Consider the following 14973-nt stretch of genomic DNA (forward strand, 5'->3'; position numbering starts at 1 on the left):
GGCAACATAGTGAGACTCTGTCTCAAAAAAAAAAAAAACAATCAAGACCATGTACAACAACATGAAATGGGGAAATAGTGAAAGACTTTTCTCTAAGATCTGGAAAAAGAAAAGAATGTCCTTTTCCTTATTTTTATTCAACATTGCACTTAAAGTCCTAGCCAAAGCAAATAAGCAAGAGAAAAATAAAAATTGGGAAATTTTTCCCTTATAAATTGGGAAATTAGGGTGGCTCCTGTGGCTCAAAGGGTAAGGCGCCGGCCCCATTAGCCAGAGGTGGCGGGTTCAAACCCAGCCCCGGCCAAACACTGCAAAAAAATAAATAAATAAATAAATAAATTGGGAAATTAGTTATATTAACCTTGTTTCCAGATGACATGATCTTATATTTAGAAAGACCTAAAAATTCCACCATTTAACTCTTAGAACTGATAAATTAATTCAGTAAAGTTGCAGGATACAAAAATCAACATACAAAAAATCAGTAACATTTATATATACTAGAAAATCATCTGAAAAAAATCAACAATTTACATTTGTAATGGCTACAAAAAATACTACATACTTAGGAATAAACTTAACCAAAGAAGTGAAAGATCTCTGAAAGGAAAACTATAAAACACTAATGAAAGAAATTCATTCAAACCCAGCCCCAGCCAAAAAAAAAAAAAAAAACCATATTGTTACCTGGCTTGACGCCTATAGCTCAAGCAGCTAGGGTGCCAGCCACATACACCAGAGCTGGCAGGTTCAAATCCAGCCTGGGCCCGCCAAACAACAATGACAACTATAACCAAAAAATAGCCAGGCAAAGCAAGAGGATCGCTTAGGCCCAAGAGTTTGAGGTTGCTGTGAGCTGTAAAGCCACAGCACTCTACCCAGACGATAACTTGAGACTCTGTCTCAAAAAAAAAAAATATATATATATATATATTTACCAAATTTCAAGAAATGAATCTACATATATATACACACACACAGAGACACCCCTCTCTCAATATCACCCAAAGTGATCTATCAATTCAATGCAATCCATATCAAAATTCCAATGACATTCTTTATAGAAATAGAAAAGGCAATACCAAATCTCACGTGGAACCACAAAAGACCCAGATAGCCTAAGAAATCCCGAAGAAAAAGAAGAAAGCAGGGAGGTATCATACCACTTGACTTCAAAATATACTACAAAGCTGTAGAGACCAAATCAACATAGTACTGGCATAAAAACAGACACACAAATCAATGCAACAGAATCTAAAACCCAGATAAAAATCCAAACATTTACAGCCAACTTGTTTCCAACAAAAGCACCAGGGACACACAATAGGGAAAGGTCATTCTTCAAGAAATGGGGCTGGGAAAACTGGATAGCCATATACAGAAGAATTAAATTAGACCCCTATTTTTCACCATAAAAGTCATATAAAAGTCAAATCAAAAGACATATAAAAGTCAAATCAAAAGACCTAACCTACGATCTGAAGCTATGAAACTACTAAAAGAAAACATTAGGGAAGTAGTTCAGGATATTGGTCTAGGCAAAGATTTTTTTATAAAATGTCAAAAGCACAGGTAACAAAAACAGACAAATGGAATTACATCAAGCTAAAAAGCTCTGCACAGCAAAGCAAACAACCAACAAAGCGAAAAGACAACCTACAAAACAGGAGAAAATATTTGCAAACTATCCATCCAACAAAAGATTTATAACCAGAAAAAAAAAAAAAGATTTATAACCAGAATACATAAGGAACTCAAACAACTTAATAGGAAAAACAAACCAAATAATCAGATTAAAAATGGGCAAAAGATCTGAATACACATTTCTCAAAATAAAACCTCCTAGGCCAACAGATATGTGGAAAAAATGCTCAATACCACTAATCATCAGTGAAATGCAAATTAAAACCACAATGAAATATCATCCAACCCCAGTTAAAAATGGCTTTTATCAAAATAAATAAAATAACAAATGCTGATGAGAGAAAAAGAAAATCAAATACACTGTTTTTTTGTTTTGGGAGGTATTTTTGGGGGCAGGCAGGGCTGGATTTGAACCCACCACCCTAGGTATATGGGGCTGGCGCCCTACTCCTTGAGCCACAGGCACCGCCCCACACTGTTGATGGTAATGTAAATCAATACAGCCACTAGGGAAAATACCAGAGAATTTCCTCAAAAAACTAAAAATATAACTACCATATGATCCAGCAATCCCACTAATATGTATATTTCCAAAAGAAAGAAAAGCAATACATCAAAGTGATATCTGCACTCCTATGCTTACTGCAGCACTATTCACAAGAGCCAAGATATGAAATCAGCTAAATGTCCATTAACAGATGAATAAAGAAAATGATACATATTATCTGGGCAGTGTAATATTACCTCATCATAAAAAAGAACGAAATCCTCATTCAGCGCCTGTAGCTCAAGCAGCTAAGGCACCAGCCACATACAACAGAGCTGATGGGTTTGAATCCGGCCCAGACCTGCCAAACAACAATGACGACTAAAACCAAAATAAAAAAAAAAATAGCTGGGCGTTGTGGCAGGCACCTGTAGTCCCAGCTACTTGGGAGGCTGAGGCAAGAGAATGGCTTAAGTCCAGGTGTTGGAGGTTACTGCGAGCTGTGATGCCATGGCACTCTACCCAAGGCGAGAGCTTGAGGCTCTCAAAAACCAAAAAAAAAAAAGAACAAAATCCTGTCATTTACAGCACCATGAAAGGAACTGGAGGTCATTATGTTAAGTGAAATAAGCCTGGCATAGAAAGACAAATAGCACATGTTCTCATTTATACATAGGAGCTAAAAAATGGCTCTTATGTAGATAGAGTCAATTGGTGGTTACTGGAGGCTGTGAAAGGAGGGCAGGGGGTGGGGGAAGTAGTATGAAAAGAGATTGGTTAATGGGTACAAAACTACAGATAGAAACAACAAGACCTAGTGTTCCATAATATAGTAGGGTAACTATAGTTAACAATAAATTATTCTATTACACAAAGTAGCTAGAAGAGAACTGGAATGTGTCCAACATAAAGGTAAATGTTAGAGGTGATGGATATCCCAATTACCTTGACTTAACCATTATACATTGTATACATCTATCAAAATATTACATATATATAGCTATTGTGTATCAATAAAAAATTAAAAATTAATTTTAAAAATTATAAAAATAAGTACACAGCTTTAGCCAGTTTTTTGGGCCTTCCCTTACTTATGAAGGTTCCCATGTCAAATAAAACTTATATTAAATAAATTTGTATGCTTAAAAAAGTAGATATAAAGGGTGGCAGCCTCCCCCATCCCTCTCCCCACAGTCACTGACCTATCCCTGGGCTGCCTGGTCCCTGAGGGTGGGAGGAGAGGGCAGCAGCAGCAAAGGCAGCAGGGGAGGGTGGACTAAACAGGTCACCTGCAGGTATTTTATGGTTGCAGCCGTCATTGTTGTTTGGCAAGCCCAGGCTGGATTCGAACCTGCCAGCTCAGGTGTATGTGGCTGGTGCCTTAGCCGCTCGAGCCACAGGCACCGAGCCACCTGCAGTTATTTTATGCATGGGGTTTGTAAAGGAGATAATTGTCGCTACTAGCATGACCTCTCTAACACAGTCCATATGGTGTAGTGTGCAAGTATTTTCAGCAAGGGTACTGTATTTATGGAGACTGCTGCAGAAATGAACGTTGCAAGCCACTGAAACTGCTCCAGACCTAACTCATCCAGACCAAAGTCATCTGTTGTTGCTTCCTCAAGCCTCTCTTCAGCAGTCAGACCACTTGTTGAAATGAATACTGGTGAAGCTGAGTCAAGAAATTCAAACTTTGCAAGTGTAAGTAAGAGCAGGTCCAGAGGACTGGGTGAATGCTACTGAATTTGTTCCGGGGTAACTCTACTTTAACCATACTGCCCCTTCCTGCACTGAAGCACCCCTGTAGGGCTCAGTGACTAAGGAATAATCAGAAAAACAGCAAACCACAGTGGAAACAAAGCAGCAGCTTTGCCCCTATGCTGCCATATGCCATGGGGAGAACTGTGCATAACTCCACAGGGACTCATACGACATGTGTGGGCTGCAGGTCCTACATCCAATGGATGCTGCCCAGAGATCCCAACATATAAAATCCTGCATTGAGGCTCATGAGAAGAACATTGTGTGTGGGATCTGCATGGAGATGGTAAGTGAGAAAGCCAACCCCAGTGAACTCCGCTTCGGGATCCTCTCTAACAATAACCACACCTACTGTTTCAAGGTGTCTCAACCACACCTTCCGTATTCACAAGCGGAAGAGTGCTAAGCAATTTGAGAGCAAGATCATAAAGTCCTACCCAGAATACTGGATCACATCATTCCAAGTGAGCACTGGGTGGAGAAGAAAGAAGAGAAGCAGAAAATCATTCAGAAATATAAGGAGGCAATGAGCAACATGGTGGGCGGGTATTTTGATGAAGGACATGGGAGTTGCCCATTTGAAGAGAACTGTTTTTACAACTATGCATACCCTGATGGCTGTAGAGAGAAGCCACAGAGACAGAAAAGTGAGAACATCAAGCAGATATCAGGCCCAATGAAGGAATCACTTCTGGGACCTCACTGAGGAAAGACAGAACTGCAGTCCCTTTGACAAAAGATGAAGAAGAGGTTGTCACCTTTGAGTTGGGCAAGATGTTGCTTATGCTTTTGGCTGCAGGTGGGGATGATGAACTGACAGACTCTGAAGATTAGTAGGACTTGTTTCATGATAACCTGGAAGATCTTTATGACTTAAATCTATAGCTACCTTGCATGGTGCGTGGACTAATCTGCTGAGTCCCAGACAGTAGCTGTCCCCTGTGCTGGCAAGGCAGTGCCTGTGTTTCTCTCCTAGGCAGGCCTATCAACTCCAGGTGTTGTCATAATAATTTTTACCCAGGGCCTGTCTTCTCAAACCCTCACCTTTCCCCCAAGGAGTGTGTTGTTTTCTCTGTTTAAAAAAGTTACAAGGCCAGGAGCAGTGGCTCACGCCTGTAATCCCAGCACTCTGGGAGGCCAAGGCAGGCTGATAGCCTGAGCTCACGAGTTCAAGACCAGCCTGAGCTACAGCAAGACCCCATCTCTGAAAATAGCTGGGTGTTGTGGCAGGCGCCTATAGTCACAGCTACTCAAGAGGCTGAGGCAAGAGAATCACTTGAGCCCAAGAGTCTGAGATTGCTGTGAGCTATGACACCATAGTACTCTACCAAGGCAACAAAGTGAGGCTGTCTAAACACACACAAAAAAAAAAAAAAGGTTACAAAAATAAATCTTAAACTTAGAAAAAAAATAAACATAGAATATAGAAAATTTAATGAGTGAAATAGAAGCATCCAATATTTAAAGAACCTCATAAGTAATCAGGAGATACAAATTAAATAAAACAATAATTTTCATTATTAAATTGGCAAAAATTAAAAACACGTAAAACAATGTCCAACATCACTAATCATTACGGAAATACAAATTATAAATACAATGAGATACCACCTTATCCCCTGTAAGATGGGATTAAAAAGTCAAAAAAATAATAAATGCTGGCATGGACAGAGAAAAAGGAACACTTAGTAGGACTGAAAATTTGTACAACCTCTATGGAAAACAGTATGGAGATTCCTCAAAGAAATATCAATAAATGAGACCTATAATCAACTCTGTCATCCCACTCAAAGGAAATGAAGTTATTTTTTCAAAGAGAACCTACACTCTAATGTTTATCACAGCACGATTCACAACTGCAAAGATGTAAAATCGACCTAAGTACCCATCAACTCACAAGTGGATAAAGAAAATGTGATACAGTTCTCTCCCTCTCTATGCCCCCAAGGTATGTGCAATTGACTCTATTTCTCCTCATGTCTTCCCATATGAGTTTTTTTTTTTTGAAAGACGATCTCACTCTGGCACCCTAACTAGATTGCCATGGCATTATAGCTCACGGCAACCTCAAACTCCTGAGCTCAAGCAATCTGCCCACCTTGGCCTCCTGGAGTGCTAGAATTACAGGTGTGAGCCATTGCCTGGCCTCTTCTCTCATATGATTTTCACGATCAAACAATTTCTGGTCAAGAAACAAAAGCAAAATTGTCCCATTCCCCAGTGGATTAGAATGATAATTGGTAATAAAATCAGGTACAACTTGAAGAGAGACACTGGAGAAGAACCAAGCTGGGTCTATAAAAAATTGTACATGAGATGGCATATCAAGGTCACTATCATCTTACCATATCAAGCTGAAAATATCACTACTATCTGGACATTTCACTGGGAAAATGATTTTTCTGTTTATATGCTCTGCTCTAATAAGCTGGTTCAGAAATAAAAATGTGAGACCTTTTGTTTGGGGGGGGGAGAAAATGTGGTATAATATTTATATTTATTTACAGAGATACACACACACACCGTAAATACTACTCAGCCACAAAAAGGAATGAATTAATGTTGTTTGGAGCAACGTGGATGGAACTGGAAATCATTATCCTAAGTGAAGCACCTCAAGAATGGAAAACAAGGCTCGGCACCTATAGCTCAAGTGGCTAAGGCACCAGGCACATACAACCAGAGCTGGCAGGTTCTAATCCAGCCCAGGCCTGCCAAAAACAATGACAAGTACAACCAAAAAAAAATAAAAAATAGGGAGGCTGAGGCAAGAGAATCGCTTAAGCCCAGGAGTTGGAGGTTGCTGTAAGCTGTGTGAGGCCATAGCACTCTACTGAGGGCCATAAAGTGAGACTCTGTCTCTACAAAAAAAAAAAAAAAAATAGCCAGGCCTTGTGGCGGACACCTGTAGTCCCAGCTACTTGGGAGGCTGAGACAAGAGAATCGCTTAAGCCCAGGAGTTGGAGGTTGCTGTGAGCTGTGACGCCACAGCACTCTACCCAGGGCAACAGCTTGAGGCTCTTTCTCAAAAAAAGAATGGAAAACCAAACACATATGTTCTAATAAGTGGGAGCTACACAATTGGTACACATGGGCACAGAGTGATATAAAAGACATGCAAAATCAAGAAAGGGGGAGAGGAAGTATGGGATCAAAACTTACCTATTGAGTACAATGAACACTATTCTGGTAACAAGCACACTAAAAACCCTGACTTAAACATTATTCAAGGTATCCATCTAACAAAAACACATGTACCCCCTTAATATTTTGAAATAAAAATATTTTTAATGCAATATGTAGAACAAAGCAGCTAATGTAAGGAGAAGATATACATGCAAAAATGTTTCCAAAACCAGGCGAGGGGATGGCTCGCACCTGTGATCCTAGCACTCTGGAAGACTAAGATTGATGGATTGCCTGAGTTTAGGAGTTTGAGACCAGCCTGAGCAAGAATGAGGCTCCATCTCTAAAAAATAACCAGACATTGTGGCAGGCGCCTGTAGCTTGGCCAAAAATAATTATAAGCTACTCGGGAGGCTGAAGCAAAAGGATTACTTGAGACCAAGAGTTTGAGGTTGCTGTGAGCTATGATGCCAAGCACTCTACAGAGAGCAACACAGTGAAACTATTTCGAAATTTAAAAACAAAAATGTTTCCAAATACGTAGAACACTTCAAAAATATATACAAAAAAAAATGGTAACTACTTACTCTGGGGAAGAGAATGAAATGGCTAGAGATCAGGGAAGAGAGAATTTTACTATATTCTTCATGCATCCCAAATTTTTTACCATGTGCATGCCTTACCTATTTTTTTTTTTTTAAGTCACGAAGGCCTACAGATTGTTTAATTCACTTTTTTTTTTTTTTTTTTGTAGAGACAGTCTCACTTTACCACCCTCGGTAGAGTGCCAGGACATCACAGGACTCACAGCAACCTCCAGCTCCTGGGCTCCTGCGATTCTCCTGCCTCAGCCTCCAGAGCAGCTGGGACCACAGGCGCCTGCCATGACGCCCGGCTATTTTTTGGTTGCAGTTCAGCCGGGGCTGAGTTTCAACCTGCCAACCTCGGTATATGAGGCCGGCACCCTACTCACTGAGCCACAGGCGCCACCCTGTTTAATTCACTTCAGAATAGGTAAATCCATAGAGACAGAAAGCATATTAGTGGTTGCCAAGGGCTGGAAAGAGAGGAAGGGAGAGTGACTACTTAATTGGTCTAGAGTTTCTTTTTAGGGAGATAAAAATGTTCTGGAACTAGATAGACGTGATAGTTGTTCAACACTATAAATGTGCTAAATGCCACTTAATTGTACATCTTAAAATGGTCAAAATGGTGGATTTTATATTATATATTTTTAGCACAATAAAAAACATATTTATGAATTAAATATAAATAAAACCAATAAAATACAAAAATCATATTTAATATAATCATGATCATTTGCTACAATTAAACTAATTACAAATAAATATGATACCAAAAGATTCAACACTGCTCTTTTGTATTCAACCAGCCTTTTCTCCAATAGAGAATTTGATGGCTCAATTCTTTCAACATTCATATTTGAATATGGGAAACCTTCATTAGTTAAGAGTATACCACTTAGACCTTCTATCTACTTGTTCTCATTTGCAAGCATGAAATCGTATACTAGTACTCAATTATAAAGTAACCATTTAAAAGATCAGGTATATATACTTTTATTAATATAATTTTTTTAAAGCTTAAAATTCTAATGTCTCTGAGAACTTATAAACTCCTGAGAATATGCCCAGTATCTCCAAGGACCTAAGATGCACTTGAAAAACATTTAAATAATCTCTACGCCAGAGAAAAATTTTCACTCCCTTGTTATATCTTTAATCCTTCATTCTTCACTACCTCTTTCCTCTCAGCATAACACAATACTCTTTAAAAAAAAAAAAAAAAAAGCTCTCTAGTTCCCTGCCATCCACCGAGATATTATTCCTTCCCTACACAACCAAATTTCTTTATTTACTTACATATTTTATTTATATACTTTACTTGCATTCATGCCTTCCATTTGCCTATTTCCACTCATTACATATCCATTACTATCCATTATGTATCCAAACACTTCTGTAACTATCTGTCCAATATTACCAAAACCTGCAAATTATACTGTTCTAGTAGCTTCTTCTTGATTAGTTGACTTCTCTGAAGCACTTTGAAATCAAACCTACAAGTTTCTCAAGATCCCTTAATTCAGTCATAAAATGTTTTTGAATCCTTACTGTTTTATTTAAAACCTCAGCAAGAGAAAATTCCTGCCTTTATGCCTCACGGTTTACTGAGATAGTGTGGTCTCATCTTATATAGTTCAGCAGAATAGAAAAATCAGAAAGAATAAAAGAATTTCTTTCTCTTTTTCTAAAGAAAGTATAGCTCTGAATGTCCAAGAGGTCTAAGGCTTACTGTGTTAACTTCTGAGACTGATGTAATGAAGTACCACAAATTGGGTGGCTTAAAACAACAGAATTTATTCTCTCATGGTCTGGAAACCAGAAGTTCAAAATCAAGGTGTCGAAAGTCTATCCCCTCTCTGAATACTCTAGGGGAGAACTTTTCCTTCCTTCTTTCTAGCTTCTGGTCTTTCTGTACCCCTCTCCCTTCATAAAGACACCAGTCATTGGATTTAGAGTCCACATTAACCCAATATGACCTCATCTTAACTTGATTACATCTGCAAAGACCCCATTTCCAAATAAGATCACATTCACTGATATTGGGGCTTAGGACTTCAACATATCTTTTTAGGGTACACAAAATCAAGCCAATACTTTCCCCTCTCCCAAGATTTGGTTTTTCAAAGCCCAAGCTCAAAAGTAGTGAGTTACATTGTTCATGAACAGAAGGAGCTGTGGAACTTGGCCAAAAATAATTATAAGTGGGCTCCTCTACCACAACCCTTAGAAAAAGCCCATTCCCTGAGCCCTGGGGGAAGTCATTAGTAGTAGACTTTCATTCTCAATAAGGAATATTATCTACAAACAAGTAATGTTATGAAGAGAACTCAAAGTACCTGGTGAAGTTCAAGGCAGTAAAAATGTACTTATCAGGGCTCTTTCAGTGGAGAAAGAAACCAAATCTAAACTAGCTTAAGCAAAAATCATATTACTGATAAACTGAATATTAAATATTATGAATTATTAAATATCTTTGATTATAACACATAATAATGATGTTATGTAGAAGATGTTTACTTTAAGAAACACATGCTGGGCTCAGTGCCTGGAGCTCAAGCGGCTAAGGTGCCAGCCACATATAAAAGAGCTGGTGTGTTCGAATCCAGCCCAGGCCTGCCAAAACAATGACAACTATAATCAAAAAATAGCCAGGTGGTGTGGTGGGTGCCTGTAGTACCAGCTACTTGGGAGGCTGAGGCAAGAGAATTGCTTAAGCCCAGGAGTTGGAGGTTGCGGTGAGCTGTGATGCCACAGCACTATACCCAGGGCGACAGCTTGAGGCTCTATCTCAAAAAAAAAGGAAAAGAAAAAGAAATACATGCTGAAGTCATTACAGATGAAGTGGCATGATATATGCAATTTATTTTGAAAATATGGGGGAAGGAAATGCATATATATAAAAGGAATACAAAAATGAAGCAAAAATGTTAGTAACTGTTGAATTTAGAATGTTAATTGTACTATTCTTTCAACTTCCATACATGAAGTAATTTTTCAAAAGCAAAAAGTAATGGGGGGAAATGGAGACATATTTTAACTAGATATAAAAGTTTACAGCTCATTTCGGGGTAGATTTAAGTTTTAGAATTAAGAGGATATCAAAAGGTAAGTGTATACTACAGAGGTCTCCCATCTCTGTGCTTTTCTATATACCACATCCCTCTCTAGCAATTTATCATAGAGAATATTTCTCACAAAGCTCTTTTCCCAGGCAGCGCCTGTGGCTCAAAGGAGTAGGGCGCTGGCCCCATATGCCGGAGGTGGCAGGTTCAAACCCAGCCCCGGCTAAAAACCACAAAGCTCTTTTCCCAATTTAATCTATCTCTGAATGGGAGTTAGGGGTGTATCAGGAGGTTGGCACAGATTCCACAGTCCAGTGAATGCACTAAATCAGAGAATGGATTAAGAGATTAGGAGTTGAGTAAATTAACTCCCTTTTCAATTTATCTTAACTCTTAACTCCCTTCTCATATGTAGCAGTGAAGAGAATGAGAACTATAGTAAAACACAAATAAAGCCTAAATCATTAACACAGAATATATTCTATTACAAAGTCTAAATATCATTTTTCCAGTGAGTAGATTAGCAAAGAAATGGACATACATGGATCATTATCTGCCTCAGGCTTAACAGTAGAGAAGCAAGCCTGGGCAAACAGGATATTCGCCTAACAAGGATGTAAGGAAGGAAAGAAGAAGGAAAAGGATCAAGGAGGAAAGAAAGAAAAGCAAATCAGGGAGATAGGGCAGCAGCTAAACTGCCTTGCCCACAGCTATCTCTAGAGATCTCCCTAAATTGATGCCAGCTCAAAAGTCCTTCTTAAACTAATCCCCACACTAATTACAGCTTGTGGAAAGTTATGAGGAACACATAAATAGCACTAGGATAATGGTCAGTGGGGAAAAAGCAGAATTCCTTTCTGCCTCCACAAGATATCAACACATTTTCATAGATAAAAATTCATTAATCATTACAAAGTCCAAGAACTTCCCTCAAAAGGGTTAAGTGCTTAAGGTACTTTGTTGATTTGCATTAGTATCATAAGAAGGGCAGTTATTATTCTGTAGAAGAGAGGAGGTAGGCTCCCTGAATCTGTTCATTCAACCAAAAAAATGAACAAAATGGAATTCGGAAAAACATAGTCTAAAGATGCCTATCGTAAGGCCAAAGAAACATCTGTGAACCACTTTAATTATTTTTCTACTACCTGAAAAATAGTCATCTCTTACACACACAAAAAGAATCATAATCACTATTTTAACTCATTCAACAATGGAGAGATGGTGCATTTGTTATTAACAAATGCTTGGTTTTCCTGCAAGTACACACCTTGATAACTTGAATCTAATTGATTTTAAGTTACTCCAGACTATAATGAATTAACAATTCACTCGTGTCAAGATCAACACTGCAATTTTAGTACTATTAAAATGTTTTATAAAAAAAATTTTTTTAAATCAAACCTTTAAACATAATCTTGATACTTGAAGAAAAGATGATATTCAACCAACAAGTTTATACTAAACAGTCTTAAACATACACCTATTATAAAGTACAATTTAATAACATGGTTATTGATCTAATCACTAAAGACAAAAAATCTGAATTACCAACAATCTGGTGGTATTACATCAAACATTTTAAAAGATATTCACTGTTGAATAATCATCTAAATAATAGTACAATGACTGGCAAAGTATAGGCCTGATCAATAAAAAGCTCAGTCTTACCTGTATGAGGTGGATCTAATGTTGCCAATGCAGATGCTTCTAAACTGCATTTTCCACTGTAATTATCCCTGTGATGAATTTCTCTAGTACTTTCTTCAGTAGGCAGAAGATTTAAACTGCATATTTCAGGATCACTTTGTGACTCAACAAAGCTGTTTGTATTTGCAGCACCCTAAAAGAAACAAATATACACTTAAAGCAAAAAATATATCTAATTTCCCATTTTTCTAAATAATGGTTCATAATTAAAAATATAAGCTACCAGTTTCTATATATCTAAATTAACCAGATATTTAAAAATAAACTAAAAGAGCGGTACCAGTAGCTCAGAGGATAGGGCATCAGCCACATACACCGAAGCTGGCGGGTTCCAACCTGGTGTGGGCCAGCTAAAACGACGACAACTGCAACAATAACAACAACAAAAAAATGTCAGGCATTGTGGTGGGTGCCTGTAGTTCCAGCTATTTGAGAGGCTGAGGCAAGAGAATTTCTTAAGCCCAAGTTTGAAGCTGCTGTAAGCTGTGATGCCATAGCACTCCACCAAGGGTACCATAGTGAGACTCTGCCTAAAAAAAACTAAAAGGCATGGTGCCCGAAGCTCTGTGGTTACAGCATTGGGCCACATACACTGAGGCTGGCAGGTTCAAACTTAGCCCAGGCCTGTTAAACAACAATAACTACAACAACAACAACAAAAAAAAAAAAATAGCTGGGCATCGGAGTGGGTGCCTATAGTCTCAGCTACTTGGGAGGCTAAAGCAAAGAGAATCGCTTAAGCCCAGGAGTTGGAGGTTGCTGTGAACAGTGATGCCAAGGCACTCTACCCAGGGCAACAGCTTGAAGCTGTCTTGAAAAAAAAAAAAAAAAATGACATGCCACTCTCATAGATAAATGATTTTTTTCTTGCTAACTACCTTAATACTAAAAGCAACAGTTAAAAATGATTCACTTTTAGGTGTGATAATGATAGTGTCACAAAGGTGGGGGGGGGTTGTCCGTTTTTTGGGGGACAGAGTTTCAATCTGGTGCCAGCCTACATTGCCATGACATCAGCCTAGCTCACAGCAATCTCAAATTCCTGAGTTCAAGACTCAGCCTCCCAAATATCTGTGACTATAGGCACCTGCCACAATACCCAGGTAATTTTTCTATTTTCAGTACAGGTGGAGTGGTGCTCTTGCTCAGTCTGATCTTGAACTCCTGAGCTCAAGGGATCCTCTCACCTCGGCCTCCCAGAGTGCTAGGATTACAGTTGTGAGCCACTGCACCAGCTAAATTGGGGTTTTTTTTTTTTTGACTCAGAGTCTCCCTCTGTCACCTTGGGTAGACATTGTACTTCACAGACACCTCAAACTCCTGGGCTCAAGCGATCCTCTTACTTCAGCCTCCCAAGTAGGTGGGACTATAGGTATCCACTACCATATCCAGTTTTTCTATTTTTCGTAGAGACCTGGTAGCCTGGTTAGTTTTTCCATTTTTGTAGAGCCCCAGTGTTGCTCTTGCTCGGGCCAGTCTTGAACTCCTAAACTCAAGGGATCCACTAGCCTTGGCCTCCCAGAGCTAGGATTACAGGTGTGAACCACCGTGCCCAGCTTCGTTAGAAATTTTTTAAAGTACATTATGAGGAGATGCTCAAATCTATTCAAATATCCCATTTCCTCATCAAAAATTCACACACTAGTTTTGGCATCCATTGATATTCTATAATAGTGTCATACCTCTATTTTTATGATTTAGCACTCCATGGTAAGAAAGAACTTACTCTTCCCCCTATTTATTTATTCATTTATTTACATGTATTAGTATGGATTTAGACTATGTTATTCAATGGATTATAATCCATTAGTTTGTTTATATTGATATTGAACTTGTTCGAGATTTTGTATTTATCAGACCAATCAAGTAAAAACCACTGAAATCACCAAAACAAAATTTCCTTACCATGGATTAAGCAATCTAAAATAAGAAATAACTCCTAGTACTCTGGGAGGCTGAGGCAGATAGATTGCTTGAGCTCACAGGTTCAAGACCAGTCTGAGCTGAGCCAGAGCAAGACCCTACCTCTAAAAATAGCCAGGCGTTGTGGCCAGCACCTGTACTCGCAGCTACTTGAGAGGCTAAGGCAAAAGAATCACTTAAGCCCAAGAGTTAGAGGTTGCTGTGAGCTATGACACCACTGCAGTCTACCAAGGGTGACCAAGTGAGACTCTGTCTCAAAAAAATAAATAAGAAATAACTTAAGAATGAAAATTAAGAATGAAATAAAGTAAAAGAAGGTAAAGTTAACTGCTAAGCCTAGTACTTTTAGGTGCCTTGTATTACTTCGCTTAAAATCACAGTATGCGCCTGTAGTCCCAGCTGCTCGGGAGGCTGAGGCAAGAGAATCGCGTAAGCCCAAGAGTTAAGAGGTTGCTGTGAGCCGTGTGATGCCACGGCACTCTACCCGAGGGCGGTACAGTGAGACTCTGTCTCTACAAAAAAAAAAAAAAAATCACAGTATGATTTCAAGTATGCCTACTTCATTAGTTTTAAAAGGTAAAATAACTAAATAGATTCTTCTTTTTTTTTTTTTTTTTTTTAGAGACAGAGTCTCACTTTATCCCCCTTGGTAGAGTACCACGGCATCACAGCTCAC

General features: G+C 38.7%; 1 protein-coding gene and 1 pseudogene across 1 annotated transcript in view; one reads left to right on the forward strand and one right to left on the reverse strand.

Moving 5' to 3' along the window:
* The window catches only part of RAD54B (RAD54 homolog B), a 130588-nt gene that overhangs the window by 94972 nt on the left and 20643 nt on the right, over positions 1 to 14973 (reverse strand). The window contains exon 3 of the mRNA XM_053558636.1: positions 12336 to 12507. Coding sequence (XP_053414611.1) covers positions 12336 to 12507 — 172 coding nt within the window. The remainder of the gene's footprint in view (positions 1 to 12335; positions 12508 to 14973) is intronic.
* Positions 3304 to 4777, forward strand: LOC128563279 (E3 ubiquitin-protein ligase makorin-1-like; annotated as a pseudogene).

The sequence above is a fragment of the Nycticebus coucang genome, chromosome 13 (genome assembly GCF_027406575.1).
Source record: "Nycticebus coucang isolate mNycCou1 chromosome 13, mNycCou1.pri, whole genome shotgun sequence".
In the NCBI taxonomy this organism is placed as follows: domain Eukaryota; kingdom Metazoa; phylum Chordata; class Mammalia; order Primates; family Lorisidae; genus Nycticebus; species Nycticebus coucang.